This window comes from Anguilla anguilla, chromosome 1, assembly GCF_013347855.1.
Source record: "Anguilla anguilla isolate fAngAng1 chromosome 1, fAngAng1.pri, whole genome shotgun sequence".
Classification (NCBI taxonomy): Eukaryota; Metazoa; Chordata; class Actinopteri; order Anguilliformes; family Anguillidae; genus Anguilla; species Anguilla anguilla.
This window is the reverse complement of record NC_049201.1, coordinates 64,495,215-64,520,145: the sequence shown is the minus strand read 5'-3', so window position 1 is coordinate 64,520,145 and position 24,931 is coordinate 64,495,215. Positions and strand designations below refer to the sequence as shown.

At 44.6% G+C, this 24,931-nt stretch overlaps 1 protein-coding gene across 4 annotated transcripts in view; it reads right to left on the bottom strand.

Moving 5' to 3' along the window:
* The window catches only part of LOC118214820 (retinoic acid receptor beta-like), a 121,139-nt gene that overhangs the window by 6,484 nt on the left and 89,724 nt on the right, over positions 1 to 24,931 (bottom strand). For all 4 annotated transcript variants that reach the window (XM_035395076.1, XM_035395085.1, XM_035395092.1 and 1 more), the window contains 3 exons: positions 19,290 to 19,431; positions 8,639 to 8,799; positions 1,357 to 1,533 (listed from right to left, as the gene is read on the bottom strand). In XM_035395076.1, the coding sequence (XP_035250967.1) occupies positions 1,357 to 1,533; positions 8,639 to 8,799; positions 19,290 to 19,431 (480 nt within the window). The remainder of the gene's footprint in view (positions 1 to 1,356; positions 1,534 to 8,638; positions 8,800 to 19,289; positions 19,432 to 24,931) is intronic.

Below are 24,931 nucleotides of genomic sequence, written 5' to 3'. Positions count from 1 at the left end.
CATTAATATAAATGTCAGGGCTGTCTGCAGCAGATTTATACAAATTACATGAGACACTTACAGATGCGAATCTTTCATTCCAGCCTGTTTAGGTAAGAAAAAAAGTAAAAACAAAAAAACAAGGATTACCCTATTTAAAGGTCTAGAGTCTAGACTAACTGAGGCCTACCCAAGAGTCACCAGGCCTAAGATAAGCGTAGAGTGGCACCGCATGAATGCAATCTCTTGACTATTCATTAGCAAGCAATACGTACAGTATGCACACATCCCTTTTTCAGCAAAGTGAAACTTTGTGAAGGAGCCCTTGTTCAGTCTTCCGAGGCATGCGCCCACTAGCCAGCGACTATCTTCCACACTAGCGCTAATTACAGGCTTATCTCTGAGCAGCAATAACCAGCAGCCCGTGGGCTCCTGGAGGAGAGAATGCGGCCGGAGCGTGAGGAACTCCGCCCGACTTGAACCCGCTGTTCCAGGGGCAGGTCAAAGTCAATTGTGTCCCGCTGCTGGGGCCTCCCTGTCTCAGCTGGCTAATGACCCAGCCCGGGCTCAAACCCAATCTTACGGCCAGCCCCTTTTCTGAAGCCAGAAAGCAGCACTTTCAGAGATATCCATGTCAAAACTATCACCACAGAGTGAAAGGAAATTGAACAAGCTCTGTTACACTTGTACTGATTTTTTTTTTTTATCACTCCACACACATTTCTCTGTCTACTGCCTCTGACTATGAACAGAGATTTAGGTCAAGGAAAACACGATACTCTGTGACAAAAATATTGTACGGTCATTAGTTATTAATTCACCTGACATGAAAGCTCTGCAGAGCCCTGATAGCTGAAGATGGTTCGTGATTTCACAGCTCAGAAATGTGCCATTTCCCCCCAGGCCACCGTTAATCAAATCACTGCAACTCCAGCTGTATCTCCAATAAACTGTACTCAAAGAGCCCGCCTTTCCTACTCCTGTCCTTCACTGCCTCTCCATATCTCTCCATCTTTCTCTGAGTCTTAATTATGCTATAGATTACAGAAATCAAACTCAGAATGAAAGATGAAGAACTTTAATTAAGACCAATTGACACTGTAAAAATTGTGTCTCTGGGGAAAAGGGTTGCAGAAGAACCCTAATGTACGAGCGGGAGGAAAATCTCCGCGGTGCAGCTCATTAGTCTCAACCTGAAATGGTAAGGATGCAATTTCTGAGGGAAGTCAGGCTTTCAAGGACATCAGATGCAAGTAGAGACGCACGCTCACGTGCACACGCTCAAGCACACCCACGTGCACACACAGGCACACACGCATGTACAGTACACGTGCGCGTGCGCCACGTGCACGCACGCGAGCTAGAAACGGTACCTACCAGAATGTCCAAACAGGCAGCCTTGAGGAGCGTGATTTGGTCGGCGATGGTCAACCCTGTGAAGCCAGGCACTCGTTTAGCAAACTCCACTATTTTGATAATGCACTTGGTGGCCAGCTCGCTGAATTTGTCCCACAAGCCGAGGTCCAGTCGCACGCGGTGGTCCGCGCTGGAGTTCTGCAAAGCGAGAGAGGAGCAGAGAGTGAGAAACCCAGACACAGCCACTGAGCAAACATTAGACTTGCTCTGTCATCAAAGACATCCAACAGCGTTTCCCCGACATTCCCCTGCAGAGGCACACCACCATGTTAACGAAGACACCGCCAAGATTCTGCATCAGATAAGAGGCTCGCTCATTTTAGAGCCCGACAGTGTTCTTTTTGGTCACAAAGATATTAATATCTCCATTGCATCAAGTTGCATAACAAATTTTGTTATGCAACTTGATGCCAGTTTTATTTTGAAGACAATAAAGGAAATCTCATGACTTTTTGTAAAACCAAAGCTCAAAGAAAATAAAAATTGTTACTTCAAAATAAAATTTAAATATTCCTCAAATTCCGAGTGCACTTTGAGTGCACTCTACCAATCAGCTTGCTTGGCTTTCTAGTCTCCACCCTCCCTCGGGCTGTGATGGCTGCATGAATCAATGAAGGAAGCAGCAGGGGGTGAGTTCTGCTTTGAGCTCCTCATGCCCTGTGTAATTACATTCAAATGCAATGCAGATTGGTACCACTTCTTCAGATCAGTAGGCCGCTTAATGCACTGTATAATAAAATACTTGGTTTTGCACTACTACTTAAATTTTCCAACAAACAAAATTTTAACAGCTTAAAAAAAAAACGGAATAGAAAACCCAGGGTTTCTGACGAAACAAAACCGGCTACACAGACATGTTATTTTCTTCTTAAAAGCTACAAAAGCACCTTGTGGATTCAGGCGCTGAAATGAATCACTGTGACTCACAGGCAGTTGCATTGGTGCCGGAAACAAAGCTGCAAGGTTACTAGTAAGATCTCTGAAGTGACAGTGGGCAATGGTGTAAATCAATGGCAAAGTCAGGAGAGGCACTGAGGTGGACTTTCATGTCAGCCCATTAACAAATGGAGGACATCCCAGGGGCCTACCTTGAAGTAGCACAAATAAGAGCCCTACACTTGTACTGGGAGAGAGAGGGAAAGAGAAGAGGGAGGGAGAGGAAGGGAGCGAAGGAGAGGGAGAGTGAGGGGGAGAGAAAGAGAGAGAGAAAGAGTGGCGGGACTGGGATAGACAGGGAACTGGAACAGAAATGGGCAGAATGGGGGAACTGGGAGAGATGAAAAGGAAATAGAGAAAAAGAGAAAGCAAAGGAAATGGAATTAGAGAAAGGGATGCAAGAAAAGGGGACAGCGAGAGGAGTGAAATGAAGGAGGAAAAGAGCACTTTAAAAAAGGAATTCAAAAGGAAGAGGAAGAGCCACCTTCTACACCCAGCCCTCCATGAATAATACATTAGCCTGTGAACGGGAGGTGTGTAAACATCACTTCATCTCGCCCCTGCTAATCGCTTAAGTCAACAGAGTTAATTGCTTAGTTAATGAACTGTGAACTTGGTCTGAAAGAGGCTTGCTGGCGAACAGCAGCATCGTTTTGACGTTACTCCGACATTTCCAAAGACCCGATCCAAAATCCTGCCATTCTGGGCACCTTCCCCTTCCCTGTTTGTCAGACAGTCTCAAAAAGGTGGCGAGGCACAAACAAAACACAGGTAAATGAACATTAATTTCTGAAAGAGAGAGGGAAAAGCGCGGAGATTTAATCCGCTCATCTATTTCTGCCATCCTGCTCGGTGCTGCTGGGCATCCATCAGCACTTCGCCTTTGATGAGAAACTGAGATGGAGCGCTGAGGCTCGGAGCTCAGCAGAAACACACCACACATCTTTATTCTGACACGTCAGGGTGGGTTTGGAGAGACGGACGGATGGGAGAGAGCGAGAGAGAGAGAGAGAGGGTGAGAGAGAGAGCGAGAAAGCGAGAGAGGGCAAGAGAGGGCGAGAGAGTGAGAGAGGGTGAGAGAGAGAGAGAGAGAGAGAGGGAGGGAGGGAGGGTGAGAGAGGGTGAGAGAGAGAGAGAGAGAGAGAGGGAGGGAGGGTGAGAGAGGGTGAGAGAGAGAGAGAGAGAGAGAGGGAGGGAGGGTGAGAGAGGGTGAGAGAGAGAGAGAGAGAGAGAGCAGCTCGGTGAATCTGGTTAGAGGCTAGTTACACATCGAGCAGCAGCCACCGTGAGGGGAAAGCGTGCGGCCCGTTAAAGATCGTATTGAATGTTTATTCGTTCGTTTTCCAGCAGTTTACCCCAAACAGCCTATATGTTCTGGCTCATTGAACCTGCGCTGTGGCACAGCCGGTATGTAAATTCACGGCTTGGTTAGATGCGCACCAGGAAGTGATGTCACTCGCTTAGGGCTAACTTACAGTCAGCACACGCAGACAGTGATTACACACTTCAGCCCTGCCACACTGCAGGGTGACCTGAGTGAGTGCGTGTATGTGAAGGTACATGCGTGTAGTACAAGACATGTACATACAGAAGCGCTAATCCTTCACTGTGTACATGACCAGGCTTCACATAATGTTTCCTTCATGTGTTTTCAGATATCCCCCAGACATCCCCAAGTCTTCCGATATCCACATTAGATATCCCCAAGCAGCCATTATTTCAAAACTGAAGATAACAAATGGACATTACTACAGATTAAGAACACAAACGCCCCCCGTTTAACGTACATGCACTAAATTCAGTGTCGTCTATCTGATAAATAGGATCCTTGCAATAAGAGAAATTCTTATTGCTCGCCTACATGCTAACCGTACACAAATTTCACTGCAGTATCTCTCCTTTTTCATTTCCGCAGATAATACAAACATCCAGTTTACACCACATATATCCTTGACGGCACTGCGTGAGCAATGGAGAGCGGGAGCCTGTGTGACAGGCGGTGGCTTTTAATCTGCGCTGAATGCCGCTCATATGGACTGCAGCCTCTCAGGAATGGATTGCCACTCCACGGAATAAATTCCTTCAGCGCAGACAGTGAGGGCGTCGTAGAGAGGATCTATTCTCGGTCTCTGGAGAGCACTAGATGGGGAGAAATAGCACTAAATATTACCTTCGGTTAAGTGAAACACACATTATAGCCGCGCTTAAATCACTCGGAATGAGCCGGGTGGCAAAGCGGCGCCTCCGCTGTTCCAGCGAACGGCCGCCGTCGCCGAACGGGCTAATGGCCCGTGTAAGCGCGGCCGTCGGTGGCGTCCTCCGGGTCTGGAGAGCCCAAACGGCCATCTTAACTGTCCCCGGAACAGCCATGACGGGGAGGCGTTTCTGCGCTTCCGCAGGCTGATCTTCTCCATAATGCCGGCTCAACCGTCCGACAAGGCCCAGAAACGTAACGGTTTGTTTCATTTCATTTTAAAAGCTTGTGTTCATCCAAAGGTGTCGTTCTCAAATACTTGCACTGGAAAAATGAAAAAAAAAAGTCCCCTGCTTTTAAGCATGAGAGTATTCCCAGGACTTTACAATATCATACATATATCCACAAATACTTCTTATATGCTTATATTGTCAGCAGTATTTCCTATCCAATACTATTTATTTATGACTATTAGCCCCTATGGCCCTTCTTTACTCTTGTGTAATTAAAATGATTTCAAATGGACGCTTTTGGTAAACAACAGACAAACATCATCAATATCCACAATAACAAAACCCACATAAAATCCTTTTCTGACTCTGGTTCAGCCCGAGGATGACTTGCTTAATTTTATAGACGCAAGTAATTACTATCTGTCACATAAACATTTTTATTAGACGGGGCCCTCTCAGATGAACAGCCACAGAATCACCCCTCAGAGTAATGAATATATAAAGCACCTCAAACGAGGCCCTGAATATTTCACAAATATAATTGCAATGCTGTGCTAATCTGGGGATAGCTAATCTTCCTTTACATTTTGAATGAAGTTTTCCGTTTAAATAATGAGCGAGTTCTCGTCAGCCTGAGAAAGAACAGAGTCAATGACCAGTGGTAATTACATGACCCAGAATAAGACTTTATTTAGCTCGCGCTGAATGGCTTTTGCAGTGCAAACTTGTCAACCAGCATAATCTCCCGAGGACTGCAGGGCAATTGGGCAGACATCTTTATGCAGAAATATCAACCTCTGAGCAGAAGACAGCAGTGTGGAGAACTGGTTAAGGACATGGGACTCGACAGCCGAGTCAAACATTAAACAAGCAAAAATCTCATTAAAATCATATGCGAGGTCAAAAAAGGAAGAGAGAACGGACTGCAGATGAGCTGATACATTATTTTTTACAACCAAAGCAAATAATATTGCAAATCAATCCAATGAAATTATTTGATACTGTTTTAATACAGTAAATATTATAAAAAATATAGTATAGCCTACTTAATGTGTTATAAAACTGACCTTTAAACTATTTACTATACTTTCAGCAACACTATGAAGCAACACTATGAAGAGTGTGTCTTTCTATGCAGATAAAATAGTGGGATGCGTATTAATGTTATGAGTATTTCCACGTACTTAATGTAACTGATTTCATGCTTATTAAAACAGTGGAAATACAGCAGCAGAGACTTCAGCCATTGGTTTACTTCTACTATAGAGTAACCTTGTTCTACGTGACTCATGGTGATGAGAGGATGTTGTGATGGCTGACAAGTACCAGCTAATTCTACCAATGTAAATAACACACTGTTATAAACTTACTGTAGCTAACTAATGTTAATGTAGAGGCCAGAAACAGGCAGCCACTGTCTGTGTAGTGTCTGTACTGAGACTTCATGCAAATGTGCAGCATGGCTACAGGGTTGAATACAAACTTAAAAAACTGCTAATAAAATGTGTTCAACTCTTTCAGACACAGTGTTATGACACCTCTTTTAGCTGCAGGGAGAGCAGGCACAGCTTTGAAAAGAGAGAGAGAAAAAATCACACAAAAAAATCATGTGCCACTCAAACCCAGACTTTCTGACATACCGTCTGTCATACAGTGGATGAGATGCAGGGGATCCTCTAGAGACTGGCTGTCAGAATTTATGCTCTTCACTATTTTAATATAATTTCTTCTATTGGGGAATAATCCCAACACACCAAAACAGCAAAAAAATGTCAACGCTGGCAATCTTAGAGAGCATCAATCCTAACAATGGGCTCGATGTTTACCTATAAGTCACCATCTGATCATAATCTACCTGTAAACCTGACAACCCCACCACTTCACTCCAAAGATACACTGTACATGATGGGGGATTGTATATACACTGCACTTTTCATACAAAGTTCTCTAAAATCCCCACAGTAAACCAGATTGCTTTGCCTGACCAAATACTCAGCTCTTCACTCTTAAAAAACAAAGTTTCCCTCTCTGCAACTGAAGCCAAAACATTTAAATTTCATGCATCTTCTGAAAAGGCACTGAGGGACATTCTGTACTGCTGGCCAGCACCAGAAACTGTTACCAAACATCCTGCAGATAAGAAGCAGAGAAGATGGAAGCAATTGGAACAGAGTATCTGGTGAGTCCAGAATCTGTGGTTAAACTATGAATAACTGGAACCCCTTCCACAAACCAGGAAAGAACTTAACATCAAGAGCAAGGTATTTTTCTCCTAGGACGTTCTCAAGCAGGTTCTGCTTGTTTGGCCACTCAAGGATCAGCTTCAGTTATCTTTTTTATTTGACTCAAAATGTTCTGATTCAAAATGACAAAAGCATTATTTGAGCAGAAGACATCTTTGTCCTGCCCTTGACGGCAAAGAAATGCAGGAATTTCAATATGAAAGGACTTTGGGTGATGCAACACCATCTCATTCAATGACACACTGTTGCTATGCTAAACCATGCCCCATTCTGTATTAATCTTAACAGTGCGATTTCACCTTTTCACCAGAGAAGAAACAGATAATGATACCAGTTGCATCATCTACTTCACTTTTCAACGTGTCACAATGAAGCATCCATTTAAGCGTACTCATTATTCATTGTAAATGATAACAGATCCTTTGCATGTTTGGTGAAGCTTGAAGACATTTGCCTGATGCGAGCTTGATGTTTTAACAGCAGCTAAGGAAATCCATCCTGTTTTTGCAGTCTATAATTCCTGCAGAGTACGACATCAAATATTAGATTCATTACACAATCCAAGTGTCAAAAATGGGAATAAATAAATGCTTGAAATGTATGTGTCTTAATCATAGGCGTCGATTCACATTTTGAATCTAATAATGGCAGGAGGATTTTGCATGAGGATTCAAAATAGCAAATTCATACAGGCCATTCAAAATGCCTAGTGGTTTAGGTATAACAGCAATCAGTACTGGTAAAAAAACCCGAATAATTAATTAATTAATCTACTACTACTACTACTACTAATCTTGATTGGGTTTTGGGTGTGTGTGAGAGATACACTGAAGCAGTCACATCCTCCTGGCTCAGAGCACAGTTAGGCCAGTATGGGGCCCGTGGGGAGGTCAGGCCTGCGGAAACTGAACCCCCCGTCCCGACCGACTCCCACGGTGGCCCCCGGGGGACAGGATACGCCCGTCCACCGCGGCGATTCCTGTTATTCACCACAGGAATGCTGCGCTCGCTCTGAGCACGGCGCACACGAGCGGGGCCAAGGAACGACTGTCCGACCGGCACGTAGCCGAACACCCCCCCCCCCCCCCCCCGCTCCCCTTCCCTGATTTTAATGAGCTCTGCGAAACAACGCCGCAAATAAGTTATAAACAAAAACACGGTAACTGGCAGCGACGCAAGAGCCGTGGCGCTGCGCGCGCTATTTTAAGGCCTGCTATCTCCCCGCGAACGAGAGGCAGCCAGCGGAGCTGCACTCATAGCACCCCCAGGGACCAGGGGGGTTTGGAGCTGCGCTCCACGCTGCCGCCTCCACAGGCATTTCCTCAAGTGCATCAGCCATTATAAAAATGTACTCTTTGTGTGTTTAGCCAAGAACCTACATATGTCACTGTGAATATTTAAGGGCAGCCTAAGCAGCACGTGTGATGTAATAAACAGCAGCTCCGTGAGTCACCCCAACGCTTCCCTCAGAAGTTCTACGGTTAAGAAATGGGGCCACTGATTCCACTCAAGGGAAACAGGAAGCGGATCATTTTGCAGTAGTTAATATTGCAGAGCGATGAGACTGGTATAAGGGCAGCGTCTGTCTCTCACACGTAACCGCACAGAGCGTGCCAGCGGGGGGCGCTGTCACTCACCGTGGTGTACTTGCCGAGCTGGCACAGGGAAGGGAAGGTCTCCTGGTGTGCTCTGCGGATCTTCTCGATGATAAGCTCCAGCTCAGCAGTCAGCTCGTAGCTCTCTGTGAACTCCGGTTTGGGAACTTCTTTCTTCTTCTTGTTTCGGTCATTGCGAACGGCTGCAGTTACGGAGAGGGGGAGAGAGCACAAGATCGTAACATTATTTGAACATCAGCACATCACTCATGTGCTTAACCCACTCTCTTTTCCACAACAACTTTCATACTGCAGCTGTAAGCTTTGGCTTTATTGTCTATTTACCCATTTAACTGGGTCTTTACTGAAGTACCTTGTGCGTGGGTTCAAAATTCTAACTCCGAATAGAACTCAAACCTGCAAACTTTATCCTGCAACTGCTGATCTGCACTGCTAACACACTCCCGGGATCAAACATGAAAAATGAGTAATTTATACCTTTCAGAATTAAATTTCTCTGCACTTACATACTATATTCACCCTCTTTGATCACTGCATCTGGGCTCATTCTGCAGGTAAACACATCCACAGCGAGACTGTCAGGTATGTTCATTTAATCGTATAAACACTTCATTTCACCACTTTCCTTTCCCCCAAAAATCATATGCATGTCGGTTTTGCTTGCTACCCACTCCCTGACCCAAAACTGCTTCACAGCATCTGTAAAAAAATTTCTGTTCTTTTTCTAAAAGCTGCAAAATAAACAAGCGGTTTGGAACTGGCTAATTCGCAGTGACTCACCCCGTCGGGTCCGTGTCACCAAAGACAATTGATGTCAGGGCGAAACCAGAATTTCACCAAACGGCTCGGGTAATCTGCCCCGGCATTACTTTTTTAACGACTGCATTGAAATGGTAAGCTCCTAACGAGCCCTGCGATTCTAATTTCTGGTTGGTGCAGCAAACCCCCAGGGCTGCTTTCAAATGTGATGCTTCATGCAGGGCCACAGGATTATTCTGTGCACAGAACAAAGCACGCTGCCAAGTGCAGGGGAAGGAGACATCATTGCTTTCCAGAGGGCTTTTGAGACAGGACCACTGCAGGCTGGTGCTGATAGAGCTGTATCCTCCGCCGCCGATACCTCATTACTCAGGGAGAGGCGAAAAATAGTCGCGGTCTAATTCTAATCTCAAGGCCGACGCTAGCGCTGTTCTTTATTCAAATAAATTAGCCGGCAACAATGTGTGTTTTTATTAGCATTACGCCGTGTAAAACCCCCTAGAGGGTCCGTTTTTCACTACCTTTTCATAAAACGGTGTGTGTGTGTATGTGTTTGTGTGTGTGTGTGTGTGTGCGCGCGCGCGCCTGTGTGTCTGTGTTTGTTTGTGCGCTTGTTTGTTTGTGCGCCGAGAGTCGTTCCAGACGTGGCAGGAAAGTTACAATATCCACCCCGGCTACTAATCTGCAATTGAAATTCAGAGGACAAACACTTTAATGTAAGATAAGCCCATCAGACATGGGGAATAGAATACTCTCAATGCTGAGCATATGGAGCCGGCAGAGGGGCATGCCAAGTCTCATATGTCTGCTTCTGCCACTGCTTTGATTTCACTTTCCAGTTTGAACCAGACAGTCTTAATAAATGCACCAAGTACGCGTATTCTCCAATGATTAAATGATGCCACCTCAAGGCTCCCTCACAATACTGATAAAGCTGAAAGCTGATGCTTCTTACTGTATATATCAGTAATAATTTGTGCACAAAAGGCAACAAAATCAAAAGGGCACTTGCAGCTGTGATCTCATAATTCAAATCAAGCCAAGGAAGCAGTGAAGCATTTACTGGCAAAAGGATTCCATTCCTCTCGCTGTCCTCTCTTATTGATCACAGCCTTTTTATACATATTTTTATATGCTTTGGTTTCACAATGTAGAAATCACAGCACTTTTTATACATAACCCCCTACCCCCATTTCAAGGCACCATAATGTTTGGGACAAATGGCTTCACAGGTGTTTCTGATTAGTCAGGTGTGTTCAATTGCTTCCTCAGTGCAGATGTAGGAGAGCTTTCAGTATCCAGTTTTGATTGCAGGCTTTTGACTGTCTTTGGTGTCAGTTATTGACAGAGTCAGAGACATAGGTTAAACCTTAGGCTTACCAGAATCAACTGTTTGGGACATTCAGAAGACAGAGAGCACTGCTGAGCTTAGTAAAAACAAAGGGCCTGGAAGGCCAAGGAAGACCTCTGCAGTTGATCACAAAATAATGCTCACCATAATGAGATGTTTTCTGTCCGACAAATCACAAGCATTCTTCAGGAGGGAGGTGTGGCTGCATCAACTGTCTGCAGAAGGCTATACAAACAGAACTACTGAGGCTGCACTGCAAGAAGCAAACCACTAATGCATGGATGTGCAAGGATGTCTGCAAAATGATTCAAGGGATAATAAGCTGTTTGCTCAAGTGGACGACACAGTGTAAGCATTTCCTGGCAGTAAACCTTTGCATTCACAGCTGTAGCATAGTGACAAGTGATGTCCTCAGTGTAGAACCGCAACATCCTACCAGAACACAGATGCACGTTTCCCCATTAAAATGGCTAATATTTACATGGCTGGAGGGAGCCAGCTTTCTGTCAGTCTGGAGTGACATACTGTTTGGGGGGAAATGTCGGGGGTTGTCCAAGGGGGGGGGGGGGGGGCGGCGGCGATGGGAGCGGGGCGGGATGATTTAGGGAGAACACCGGGCGATGGGCGAATCACGCGCCGTAATTACCCTGGACTGGAACCAAATCACCGCCACCTGAAAAATACAGCTGGCCACAGCTCCGGCCTCCCCGAGCCCGCACATTCAGATGATCCATTGGACAAGGAGCCATGAAAATAAATGGCTTTTTAATACGTGCTGAGGGGGGAGATAAATCTAAAGGAGAATCCCGTCTCATAATCACCTTCTATGAAGAAATGAGCGCTCTTTCACCTCCTCTCACACTACACCATATTGCACACCGCTCTTATTTTTATCCATGTGTAGGTTCAATGCTAAAATAGTATTATAATCATTGGAAAGAATCTAATGAACTTTTAACTTCCGATAAAAGAGCATTCTGATTTACAAATGTTTGCAAAAGATATTTCATTTCATTGTTAAGTTCTATAAGGGCTGTTCTCTCAAATCTGCAATGAACAATAAAAACATTTCTTATAAAGGCAACAGAGTGTTCAAAGTAAATCTGGGGGAAACAGATGATGTACTGCATCATGAGCTCACACTCGACCAAACACATTTCCTGGATTTTCTAACATTTTGAAACAACTCACAAAGCCTTTTCAGTTAGTGGAGGAAAAGTGCCTCAGAGGGTAAGCAAAGGTGGTGTGAAGCGACAAGCTGTACTCACATGCTGTAGCCTACACCTGGAGGAAACCTTGCTTTATTTATCATTGAGGCAGGACCAAATTCCAGAAGTTGCATGGGAGCTGGGACAGACATTTATAAAACCTGCACCTTTATATGCCGCCTATGCAGTACCTCCCTGCATTTCAATACTAAAAACACTCAATGATTATTTTATTCAAAATATTAAATGAACATTATACATATATAATGGGTCATTACTAATGATCATCAAATTTCAAGTAAAAAATTTCCATTGCAGCTCATAGACGTGTATTCATTAAATGAATAAATCAGTGGAAATGCATGTCCAGGAAGAAAACATCTTTCAAAACAGCACAATAATTCTTTCATAGAATGAAATTAAACCAAATGTTGGTCTGCATTCAAGCTACACAACAACAGGCAAGGCCAGGCCTTGTTTATAAAGAAGCCCAGACAGCATCTGACAGTTCCAGCAGGCCTTGTCAGGAGAACCAGAGCACAAAGCCAAGGCGCTCGCTTCACAGAGGCAGCGGACGGGCAGCTGGTCTGCTGAGAGGCGGGATTAATCTTCATCCCCGCGGCCTCCGACTGGCTCGCGGCGCGAGGCAGCAGGGCGTCGGGGCGCGGCGAGCCTGTGCGTTCTCGCGGAGTGACGTCACGCCGCGCGTTAATCAGACGCGTCCTCCTGAAGGCCGCGGGCCAGCCATCTGTGCGCCGCGGAGACCGCGCCGCTCGGTGACATCTGCACGGGCGAGCGCAGTAAACAAAACAGATACCTCTCGGGCTTACGTCCCGCCCCCCCCTCGCAGGCCAGCTCCCATCATCCAACCGTGGCGTGTGCCCGGGTTAAAACGAAAGCCATCATTTCCACAGCGTCAGAGGAGAGACGCCGCTCGGCCATGGTGACGGCCCGCTCGCCTTTTCCGGATTTTGCCTAATCCACTTGTGAAATGTCAAACGGCGCCGCTGGAAGGCTAAGTTTAATCAAACATAAGAGTAACAGATCTAATGATGTCTCCGAGACTCAAAGAGAGAGAGGAGACTGCTGGGGTTGAGCAGCCAGACAATTCAAAGGACAAAATATTGTTCCGATCGCACGAAACGCTTATTAGAAAAGACCCTGTTGTTATCAGTTATTTTGCTTTCAATTTCTGGTCTATTAAAACCTGTGCCCAGCGGGGCTGAATATCATTTTCACCTGCATGTATAATCACAGGTTCCGCATTTTGCCGGGCTAGTGCACTGGGAACGTGTTTGATAATGCCATAAACCCTCATCCCTGGGAAGCACTGAGCAGTGGCAACTCGACATCATAAACTACAGAGCCCCCAGCCAGTACAACGTCTGCGGGGAGGGGACTGGGGGTGCTGGGGCACTAAAGGCCCCATTCAGACCTGGCAGATTTACGCACCGGCTTAAACACTGTTCAAAACGAGCTGGGTGTGTATTCTAAGCAGGTATTCAGACTCACACCGCGCGTGCTTATCACTGATATTTGGAGGCGCTTCCGTGAATTTGCCCATGTTAAGCACATACCCGTACAGGGACAAAAAAACTGCCACTGGGATTCCAGTTACTAACTAGACTGCATGTCCAGCATCTCCAAGTCCTCCTAACACTTTCATTATGAGGGACTGTGAAATGAAAAGCACTGTGGAATTGCAGAGGTGGTTTCTGCACATTTGCAGCAAAATACCATCCCACGTTGTCACCTGAAAGCTGAAAATATTTCAAAGAATAAAAGACTGAACAAGAAGACATTGGTAAATAAACCCTGCTGTGTATGAGTGCATTTTTGGGATAGTTTTCAACAGACCCGTTTGAAACTGCAGCCTATTAATAAAGAAGTACCCCCTCGCTCTGCTATAAACATTCCACTTATTTATTGATTTTAAGCCCATATTTTGTTTCTGTTTGATCGTGGTGATGAAAGTACATTCCCGTGGAAGGCTTTGAATGTTGAAACCAGGGGAAAATTCATTATTCAAATAAAGAAACTGTAAGCCCTCCCCCGTACAGGTTTTACATTTCCACTTTACACTCTCTATACACAAATGGATGAAGTAAGTTGCACATTTTTTTATCAGGAAAGCTTTAATTTTGTGTAACCTTTTGAATCCAATAATTTGACAGGTCAAAAATGGTCTCACACATTTCACAATATTGTTTTCACTAGGGCCATACTTCAAAAAGATTACAACGTCTCACGGCACACCCATTTTTCAGAAGCAAAAAACAAATAAATATTAAATAGCTTCCTGTGCAAACGTTTCAATGGATTCGATTCTTTTCCCAAAATGATGCTTTCAATACCAGCAGACATTAACCTGTCTGTTGACTGTATTCTTTGACAGGGGAACCTTTGATATTTCTTTTGCAGCCGGTGGACCTAACACTGCAGTCGTAATGGGTCTGCATGCAGGTAATATCACTGATTCAGCAATCAGGTTTTTTTCATTTCCACAGTCTCAGCAGCTCGATAGTTAGCCTCCAGTGCTTTCTCACCGGAATCTGAAATAGTGATAAATATCACGAGGGTGACACTTTCATACACTGTAGCACTCGAGACTTCATCCTTTAACCTAGTCCCTTAAACAAGCCAAGTACTGAGCCAGACGCCAGTGCGTTTGTGAAAGACTAACAGGCAAACACACGTGTCCTTGTATTACGCTGGACACAAATTGTGCCTTTGTGTTGTGTCTGATCTCGGCAAAGAGGTCAAAGGATCTTTGACAGAGCGGGTCACACAGACAGACAATCCCCTGCCTTGTGCTTTGAACAAACACGGGTTGTTTATTGGTTTTCATTTACGACACCAGCCCACACATGGCCTCAGGGGTTCTTTCAAGGTTTTAACGGCGTGACATCAATATTCGAATGTGATATTCACCATTAAGACGCTGCAGGCCAAGCGGCAAGCCCTGGTTTCAACCCAAAGCCAGCTGTGGCACGGCAGAGATTTCAAAGCCCGTGCTGACCGCCAATATTTGCCCAGCCATATCTGCTGATAACAAGAATGACATTTTCTCCAGCAAGCACAGGAAACGCTTCTTTCCCTGACGAATGTCCCCCGTGTTCCTAGTGATACATTCTGCATAATACAGTAACTGCAGGAAGTGAACAGCCTAAATACTCTGAAATATAAACATTTATAAACCTTCACACTCTAGGCTCCCTTGGTTATTTCAAATGCAGTTCATTAGGAGTCAATCTGCTGGCAGAGTTCAAAAAAGACAGGAGGGAAAATAACACTGACCAGAACATCAAATGCTTTTTTACCAAATCAATGCACAGGCACTGAAAACATCAGAAAAGTGAAAATGTGCTTCGAGAGGGTTTGCTAACTCGAAAAAGGCTCGCTGGCTGATGTTTCACAACAAACTGAATTTTGGAAAAGAGCATGCAGGAGGAGTCTTCATTTATTTACGACCTGTTTCAATCCATACAACGCCGTCACATCATTTTTCTTAGCTTAGGTTTGGCATTCTATGGAAGGACATTCTGTTGTTAAAATAAAAAAAAAGCTCAGATGCACTAAGCTGATCGCGATACTTGGTTTTAGCACATTTCAAACGGGTTATGAGATGCCCCAGTTGTGGGAGACACTGAACACACAAGTATATACAACCGCCTTTTGTGATGTGGAATCCAGGTCAGTTCACTGCGATTAAACATAACATGAGCATAGGGGACACGTCTGAGCTCCAAACGTCTTTTGTGGAGCGAACAGCTGAAACGTTATCTACGAGTGAATGGATACGCATGGAGACAGTACTGTAGCGTGCAGGAGGCGCCGTGTCTGAGAGGGGCCCCTTGCAGTCGAGTGTAACAGGGTTAAATACACTCACTAAGGTGGCAGAAAACCCAAATCATCTAAAGCGGAAAATGGCTCCTCATACAGCGGAATAAATTCCGCCATCTCTGTCGGGTTTATGTTGCCCTGGATTTTCACCGTCCAATAGCTGAGAACGCTGCGATGTGAACGGCTGCATCAGAGCTGCAGAGGCAGTCATCTTCTGTTCAGCTATTTTCATGAATGCGCCCAGTTGGATGATGCACAGTAAATTCATATGTTTAATCATGTGTCCTGCATTAAATTTCCAGAACTCTTTCCTGCGCACTGAAGTTTCACAAACAGGGCATTACTGACAATAAACTTGTGTAAACATGTAAGCTCGCAAAATTTGGAAGTGCAGTTCAGTCATACAAGAGTAATTCCTTCATTTTGGAGAAGTGGACTTCACTGTCGCTGCACACAAATTGCAATTAGAGTGCTGCTATTCCAAAGCACGGGAAATGCATTGACATCCAATAGGTGGGATAATCCGGTATACTGGAGGTATGGAGCCAGATACACAGGATTAAACGACTGAAAATACATAAATGGAAAGCTGCTTATCAAAGAACAAGATATACAGAGTTAAAAAAATATTCTATTGACTCAAGAAAAACAGGATATTTTCTCTGAGATGTACATTTTTCATATAAATAGTCACAGGGCTTCACTGCAACATGGTATTACCATCAATTTTTGATTACCCATGTTAAAAAAATGTCTTTTGTAAATGTGAAAGTTACCTACATTTAGATTTTACTACAATACTTTAACCTTTATGTCAGACAATGCAGCAAGACGGGTATTGGGCATCTTTCCGAGGTAAATGATGCGCGGGTACTCTGTAGAGAGAGTGCCCATTAAGATTTTTACTTAAAAATGGCCTGATTTGGTTTTTTTTTGGGGTTGTGGATTTTAGAGAGGTCTTTCATTTTTTAAAGGGATTAAAAGGCGGATTACAGAAGGCATTTCAGGCCGAGTTCTGTCAGCAGAACGCAGGTGGGAATTAGAACAGTTAGCGCTGAAACTGGGAAGTCACACAGGCAGTTATTCAAGTACGGAGCAGCTTAACAGAGCACGGAGTAGAAAGGGGACTCGGGGGCTGGGAATGAAAAGGCTTGGCACTGGTCTACATGCACTGTAATAGAATGCGTACATATTCATTTTTCGATATGAACTCCCCGTTTGTAGAAGAAGCAGCTCCTTCTCTTTAAATGGTACAGAAGAGCCTCTGGATCGTCCAGGGAACCGCTGCGACTGAATGATAGGAGGAGCAAGCTGACTGGTGGCTCTGGCTGGCCTGTTTATCTCTGTGACATCTTATCCTCCCTAATTAGGATGTTTATTTACTTTACAAGCACATTTACCCAGGGCATCTTGTTCACTCTGTTAAGCCACCGAGGTAAAGCCAAGACTGTGATCTACAGATAGGAAACCCTTGCTGCACAGACAATCCTATTTTGGACACACTTAATAATATTTACATTAAATATGAACTTGCATATGCATGTGAATGTGTGTGTGTGTGTGTGCGTTTGTGGGCTCAAACTGCACATAACTTGAGTAAATCAGGGAAATGTGTTTATCCATTCTGTCCTGCTGATGCAGAGGCAGTTATGCGTCAAGAGCCGCAGTAGGTGTAACTGGGTCAGACAGCGTCCCCTCTGCCCATCTCCAAATATCTCAGTGACTTGAAGAGAACCATCTGTCATACAGTATAGCAATCTAGGCCAGCCATCAGTGTGCCATGCACTATACAGTGAGTGCTTCGCTTCCAATGCAGTAGGAATTGTGTCTTGTCTAGGTCTTGAACTCCTGACCGTGGCGCTGCAATCCATATTCACCACATCATAGTGTATAGAGGATGAATTTTGGATGTATTCAAACTAATGGAGAGATGCAGAGTCCCCACTTTCAAAGAAAATATTGTACGCCACCCCCCTACTGTGCTGGTAAATCATTGAGCAGTGCATAAATTCCTTAAAATACGTACTGCACAAGTCTTCTGGAAATGATTACATTCCCGCAGCCGATGGAGGAGAGACACCACAATGCTTTCAAAATAATGAGGCGCAGAAACGCATTTCCCTGTATAATGATGTACAGGGAGCAGAGGCAATGATAATACAATATTCCTATGAAGGCCTGGCCGCAATCATTCATAATGGCCACTTCACCCAGCTGTGACAGAGTACTGCTCGATTCGGCACCTGCAGCAGCAGCTGGATTCTGACCAAATTCAAGCCCGTCGCCTCCTTGCTTAACATCTTAAGGCAGGTTTCCCAGACTGCACGGATGCATCTTTGTCCACGTCTGTCAGGAGCAATTAGCAAGGTGGGAGAAAGCGAGGCTCCAGCGCAACACTGCCAAACAGCCAGCGGGGTCGTGTTCGTACCTGCCTCTCCCAAGGTGAGCTGCGAAGGGCTAGATAAAATACCAACCGCTGCAGCGGTTCTGGAGACGGGACAGTCGTGAGGGGGGGGGGGGGGTGCGGGGGTGTCATTGGGAAATGGAAACGTGACAGCGAAGCAGGAAGACAGTTTTTTTTGTTTGACGCATTGTTTCGGAGTTTCGTTTGAGGCGCATGTGGCTTAATGATAAAAGCGGACGGGCGACGTTCACGCAGGGAGAGGCGATGTCGTCAAATTAATCTTCGCTCGCTTCCACAGGGAAACTCATTAGGATTGTGACTCGCTCTGTCTCTAAAAACAAGTTATCAAACACAGACATCTCGGAGCACCATTATATTATCTCTGCTTTGAGGCACCGCTTTGACTCAGTTAGAAGCGCCCGTAGCCGCCACTTGACAGAGATCTCCTTTTATGCTCTGCAGTGGCACCTTGGGCTTGTAATGCCATCATCCTCATAAAAAGAGCTTGTGATAAACTCCTGAAAGCCCAATATCTTGCTCCAAGATGGCTTGCACGTCAGGAGATACCCACTGTGTCCTACGTTTGGATGTTAAAGTGCCAGTAACCTTCAACGCGCTAACAAAGAGTTTTTGTTTGTTTGAAATAAAGTCACATCTGCACCTCGTGCAAAATATACGCTGCTCAGGAAGAGCTCTGCGGGGATCAAGGTTATGTAAACGGAAGCAACGCTGCATTCAAGTGCCTTGTTGAGAATTCTAACTCCTTTAAGATGTTCTGACCTACTTCTCACTTTTCAGAGCATAAACATCTCACGATGCATGCCTGATTAAGTGCCAATCATTACAAGCATGAGACTTTCGCACACCAGGAATCACTTAAATGCGCATCGCGCTTATGAAGAGCAGTACCCTTCAGACAAGAAAGTGGGACCTGCTAACAGAGCCATGCAAATGTGACGGAAGAAGCAGGTGAGGGGAACGAGAGGTCACATGACCCGGGAACACGCGCTCATTCGGGGCAGAGGTCACATGACCGGGGAACGCGCGCTGATTCGGGGCAGAGGTCACATGACCGGGGAATGCGCGCTCTTTTGGGGCAGAACTCACACTCTTTGGACATTCCCACGGCGAAGCACTTCTGGAGCCGGCAGTACTGACAGCGGTTCCGCGTGACCTTGTTGATGATGCAGTTCTTGTCCCTGTGACACGTGTACACCATGTTCTTCTGAATGCTCCGGCGGAAGAACCCCTGCAACATACGGACAGAGGGGACACGTCTCACTCCAGCACAGAGCACTCACAGCCAATGCTCTTTACTACCAGCATTTTCATAAACATTTCTGTCATTGTGATTGCTGGAGGTTACGAGATTTAAGAATCCCAGAGATGTTTCAAAAATTAGACCCATTTTATGTACTGCACAAATTATCTTCACAAGTACAGCATATATATATATATATATATATATATATATCACAGTTTACATTTATTTATAGATACTGATATTAATGTTAAGTACTTTGCTCAGTGGAACAACTACAGCGGTATATGGAATTTTAACACCAAAACATAATATGCCAGTACACATGAAAACCCAAAAACAGATGCTGAAGATAAACACAGTATTCAAATCGCCTTTTTTTAAAACCCCGCCTCCTCTTATCCCTAATTTGGAATCAACCAACAACATTGAGCCCAGAGGCTTTTCACCACACAGCAGGCCGGTACAGCCCCACAGAGCAGTTACACCCAAACACAGGCTACGGCTGGGAGCAGCCAACACAAATGAGTGATAACCCGAAGAACCCTTAAGAAAACTTAAGCCCACGCTACCGCAGGGAGGAGGAAACCGACCGCGGACTCCCAGTCATACATGACTAATGACACAGTCCAGACCCGAGCATGAGGTCACAGGGCCAAGCCTGCACCACAAGCACGTCCCCGTACCACATGTGCAGCCAGGGAGCAGAAAGTCCCTCTGCTTTTTAATCATGTGGCTGGGTCAACACGCATCAACAAACAGATCAAAAACTAAATGCCTTTCTCCCAATTATGCCATCACCTGCATCTGTATGGAAATTCTCTCCTCAGCAGCCTTCACCCACAGATACCCCCTCCCCTCTTTAAATATCCCCCTGATAACTCAAGGATTCGGATAACTCACGCTGGTGGAGTTGGCTCCCAATTTGCTGTCATGCTCCAATACTGAAGAATGGCCATGCTGTAACTAATGCATGCAAGCTAAAATTACCTGCACCTATAGCTGATGAATATATGGAATAAAAATAAAAAATAAATAAATTCTATCAGTCCTGTGATAAAGAATGAATGCATTGTGAATTAAGCTGAACTGCTAAAAGGAGACTGCAGAGGTGTCAATTAAAAAAAAGCTATTTATTAAGAGACATACTAAACAGAAGGGCATATATGCCAGACTGTCAATTTAAACCCTAGCAGGAGACGGTTCTTGGCTGTCACCGAAAGGGGAGTGGTCTCTAAGCAGCTGGCTTGGCATAGAAGCATAATATCAACTTAAACTTAAACCGCTTCCGATACTGTCAAAGGACAAATTCATCCATTATTGTGTCAAAAACATATTAAAGTCAAATGCATGTCCCACTGCACATGAATAGGTGCCATTGTTTATGCCTCATTATGCCGCTCCACAGGGAAGCTCAGCGATTTCTGATGAACCCTGGCACGCACCACTTATCAAGGGAAAGGTGTACTTAAGACCAAACACAATAAAAGAGGAAGTGCAGGCAAGATGCCGTGCATGTGGCTGCATGTTCGCCGCTGTCACAGGCACAAAGAGGGCGAATCAACAACCCAACTGTGATTAAGTCCTTCTGCCTGAAGAGAACAAAAGATGATCTAATAAGAGGCAGTGATGAGGGCTGTGTGTGCTTCCTGTCCTCACATGCTTGCATTTGAGCAATGGCCTCCGCTGGAGTTTTAACACCGCCTGCCTCCATCTTCTGCTGAAAAAAAAAACCCACTCTGAACGCGCGGTCATCATGTGGCCCTGCATAAACGCCCGACACACGAACACAACAGCGCCACATTACTCATATCAACTAGCTGCAAATCCCAGAAGCTGGGGCCATTTTCAGCCAAGTCCCGCTCAGCATATTACACTGATCCTAAGCACGTAGCTCTGGGTTTTAATATTCCCAAAAGCAACAGCATCTGGCAGGCTACTTACTGCTGATATTTAAGTACAACTTATTTTTTATCGGGACAATGCACACTTTTTTTTTTACCATGTTTACAAAAATGTATATATATATGTGTGTGGTCAGTGGTAAATAACACACACACACACACACCATTGGAGGGGTACAGTCACTCACACATCTTGGGAGTATAAGATGTCCCCATATGCCTATACAAAAACGGGTGTTACGAAAAGTTCAAAGCAGGTCAGAAAAATATGAAAAAACCAAACACCCAAAGAATAGTTTATTATCTGTCACCTCTTCACAAATACTACACTACAAAACAGCACCTGTCAAAATGGGTGTACAACAGTACCCACACTGGTGTCCTACAATTACTAGAGGAAAAAAATTGCTATACAATAACACACCTATACATTCTATACATTCGAGAATACATCAAATCCACATACAGCTGAGGTGTTTTATTTTTGTTGTGCAATGTAAGCTAGCCCCTAGGGGTAAACAGGCCATTTCCTATCCTTCGTACGGCGCATAACAGACTGGGCCCTCAGCATCGGAGGGCCAGGTGACAATCAATAACGTCTCGGAGGGAAACGTGTCAAGCGCTGCCGTGAGCCTCCGTAATGAAGCCTGTCACGCGTCTGACGGAGAACTTCAAAGCCCACTGCTGTCAGCACAACACAATAATGAAGCACAATGACGGATCTGAATTATGCTCGTAAGCCTTGGGTTTCACCGCAACCGAAAATACCCCGTGAAGAAACGACATGGAAAAACACACAAGCAACACATTTCTCTGAGACGATTTTAATAACATTTTAATATTTAACAAAATATGTTCAGTTTTTTTTTTTTTAAAAGATGATGATAAAAATAAAAGGCTTTAGCTTGTCTGCTATTTGTGTGCTTTAAATCCGTCTCCGTGCTGAATCTGCGCTGTTTGTCATTTAGCACGAACATTTGGTCAGTCTCACTTGAACGCTCGAATGGGCGACCAGAAATCAGCCCTCATCTGCGATGCTGGAGTTTAAATTTCCATTTCGGATGCACTCTGAGCGCGCGTGACGGATGGGACCACGTGGTCTCATTAGACGGGGTACGCGGCGGGCTGCGAGCTGTGCAACACATCACGCCGCTTCCATCAGAGTGAGTACAGCCTCCCCGTCGGCATGGCTGCTTTGAGAGCCATGTGCATTTTCACTACCGATGCGTCTCAGTGGGGACAAGGCTACGCTAGGTTTTTTAACGTAGTATGTCAAGGAAACAGGCTCGTGTATTAATGTATGTTGTTGAAAAAAAACAGCATTCATAATTACTTCATAAATCTTTTTTTTTTTCATTCAATGTGCATTAAAAAAGGGTCCAAAAACCCAAACATTAAATATATGATCTTAGGGGATATTTAAACCTGACCAGGATTCAAAAATCTATGATATACTGTTAAACACATATAGAAACTATAGTCTGGTTTGGGTACTTACTTACCAAATTACCAGAGCAAGCTTACTTTTACTGTGCAAAAAGTACATGGAAACATTATCAGTTTAAACATGCACAGAAGAAAATGTAACAGTTAATAAAAAACGAAAACAATACCAACAACATAGCAATGGCCAGTGTATGGCTGCATGCATTAATGTACAGTCTGAAGCTTGACAGTCTAATGAAAAAAAAAAAGTTAATTGAAATAGAATTCATAACTCGTCACCAACAACTAATAGGTATGTCACTAATGGAAAAGGGCAAGGCCCGCTTATTTTGTTCAGTCATTACTGAGGATACATTCCTCCCCGCCATTTCATTCAGACCATCTGCGTCTACAGCACTCCCTCCCACTCGCACTCATTGCTCCATATTGCTCTTAAAACAGGCATGTGTTAACATGGACACCACCTGGCTTATCTCAGGTTCTTTACCTATCCTTACATTTATTTAGCACGCTGTACAACAGGAACTGCAAAATCAATGAGCGCTGATTGCAGTAAAATAGGACGAAATTATGGGAAAGGGTAAGACGAAAAAGGACAGGTGAATTCTTTCACACGACTCCCATTTATTTAGTGAACAGCGGTCAAAGGCGAACAAGAATCTAAGAAGCTTATTTACTCAAGATTTAAGCTCAACAAGTCTCAGGAGGCAAGCATCACCATCTGTCACAGCCCCTTAAACAGAGCTGACCTTATCGGTGCAGTCAATACTGTGCTCGGACATGATATCATACAACACAGATCCCGTACAGAACATGTACTTCAAACCAGGAAGTATTTTTGCCCATCGTGAGGTGATTCTTGCAGATTTGTGCAGAACATCTTTGGGTGAGGTATGTGGGCCTTGTGTCCAGCTGGTGTGCACACTGCCCTTGTGTGATTAGCGGGGGCATTAAAGGCAGACTCCGAGCTGAGAAGCTCATGGCTGACAGAATATGACTAGATTGGGGTACAAAGGTACATACCACACAAAGGCAAACTGTGAAAGCCACACAGTAAAAATGTCCAGTGCTAATTCAACTCTAACAGAGTACATATGAGTCCAATAGAGCCCATATGTACTCTGTCAGGGCTGACTTAATGCCGAACTGTGCAGAGATCGTGTTTTCATTGCCCATCTGTCTGGAGCACTACCTGCACATTCTGTGTCATGCCTAGTGCAATATAACAGCTAACAGGTGGTATTATTGTTTAAACGAATACAGGCTACCCCCTTTTCTGTGGGTGGTGCCCTTCTGTGTCTTTTACCAAGCAACCTATGGCTCCACCCATGTTATTGTACTGATATGGCATCAATTCTTTACATGTAGCCAATTCATTCAACTATTTTAAAGGGTTTTTGGCCCTTTCCACAGACACATTTTGCTGTACAAAATGTACAGTGCCTCCTACTGCAGGTCCGGCCCATCAATCGTATCCTCTAGCCCAAGCCGTGCAGCGGTAACTCAAACTGCCCCCACCGAAGGAGCGAACTCCTCTTCCTCCGACAGATTTCCCTTATAAACAATATCTTAATTGGGATCATTATCTCTCATCTTGTTATCTTAATGGGATAGGGATAGGGTGTCACCTGTGGCCAAGGCGTCTTCAGTGCTCTCATTTACAGATTAAAAAAAAAAAAACAAGAGAAAAAAAAAAAACGAAAGTGCCATCCATCAATTATTTAACCCCCCCTCATTGTTGCGGCTTGTGTTGCCTGAGCATTCAGCACTGGCAAAAAGGGAATCAGATTAGCTTTCACTCTTAATTGTGTTGACAACGTATCGCTGCTGTGGAAAGTGGAGAGGGACACTTGAGACCCAAGAGAATTGCAGCGAAGGGGGGGTCAATTAAGCCAGGCTATTACTTACACCTCAAGTTTGCCAAAGAGACGAAAGAAGGTTGGTGTGGGGGGCGGGGCGCCAGATCCTGTTTCAGGGGGCAGAAGGAAAAAAAAAAAGGTTTTGCTGTTCACTTTTTATGCAATGTGTATTTCTCTGTTGAACATGGGAGAGGTGAATGCAAGGTTAGCGGCGCTGAAAAGAGTCCCACTGCAGAGTAAATAAGAGCATAAGAAAAGAGCCCAAAGTGTACAAAGCTG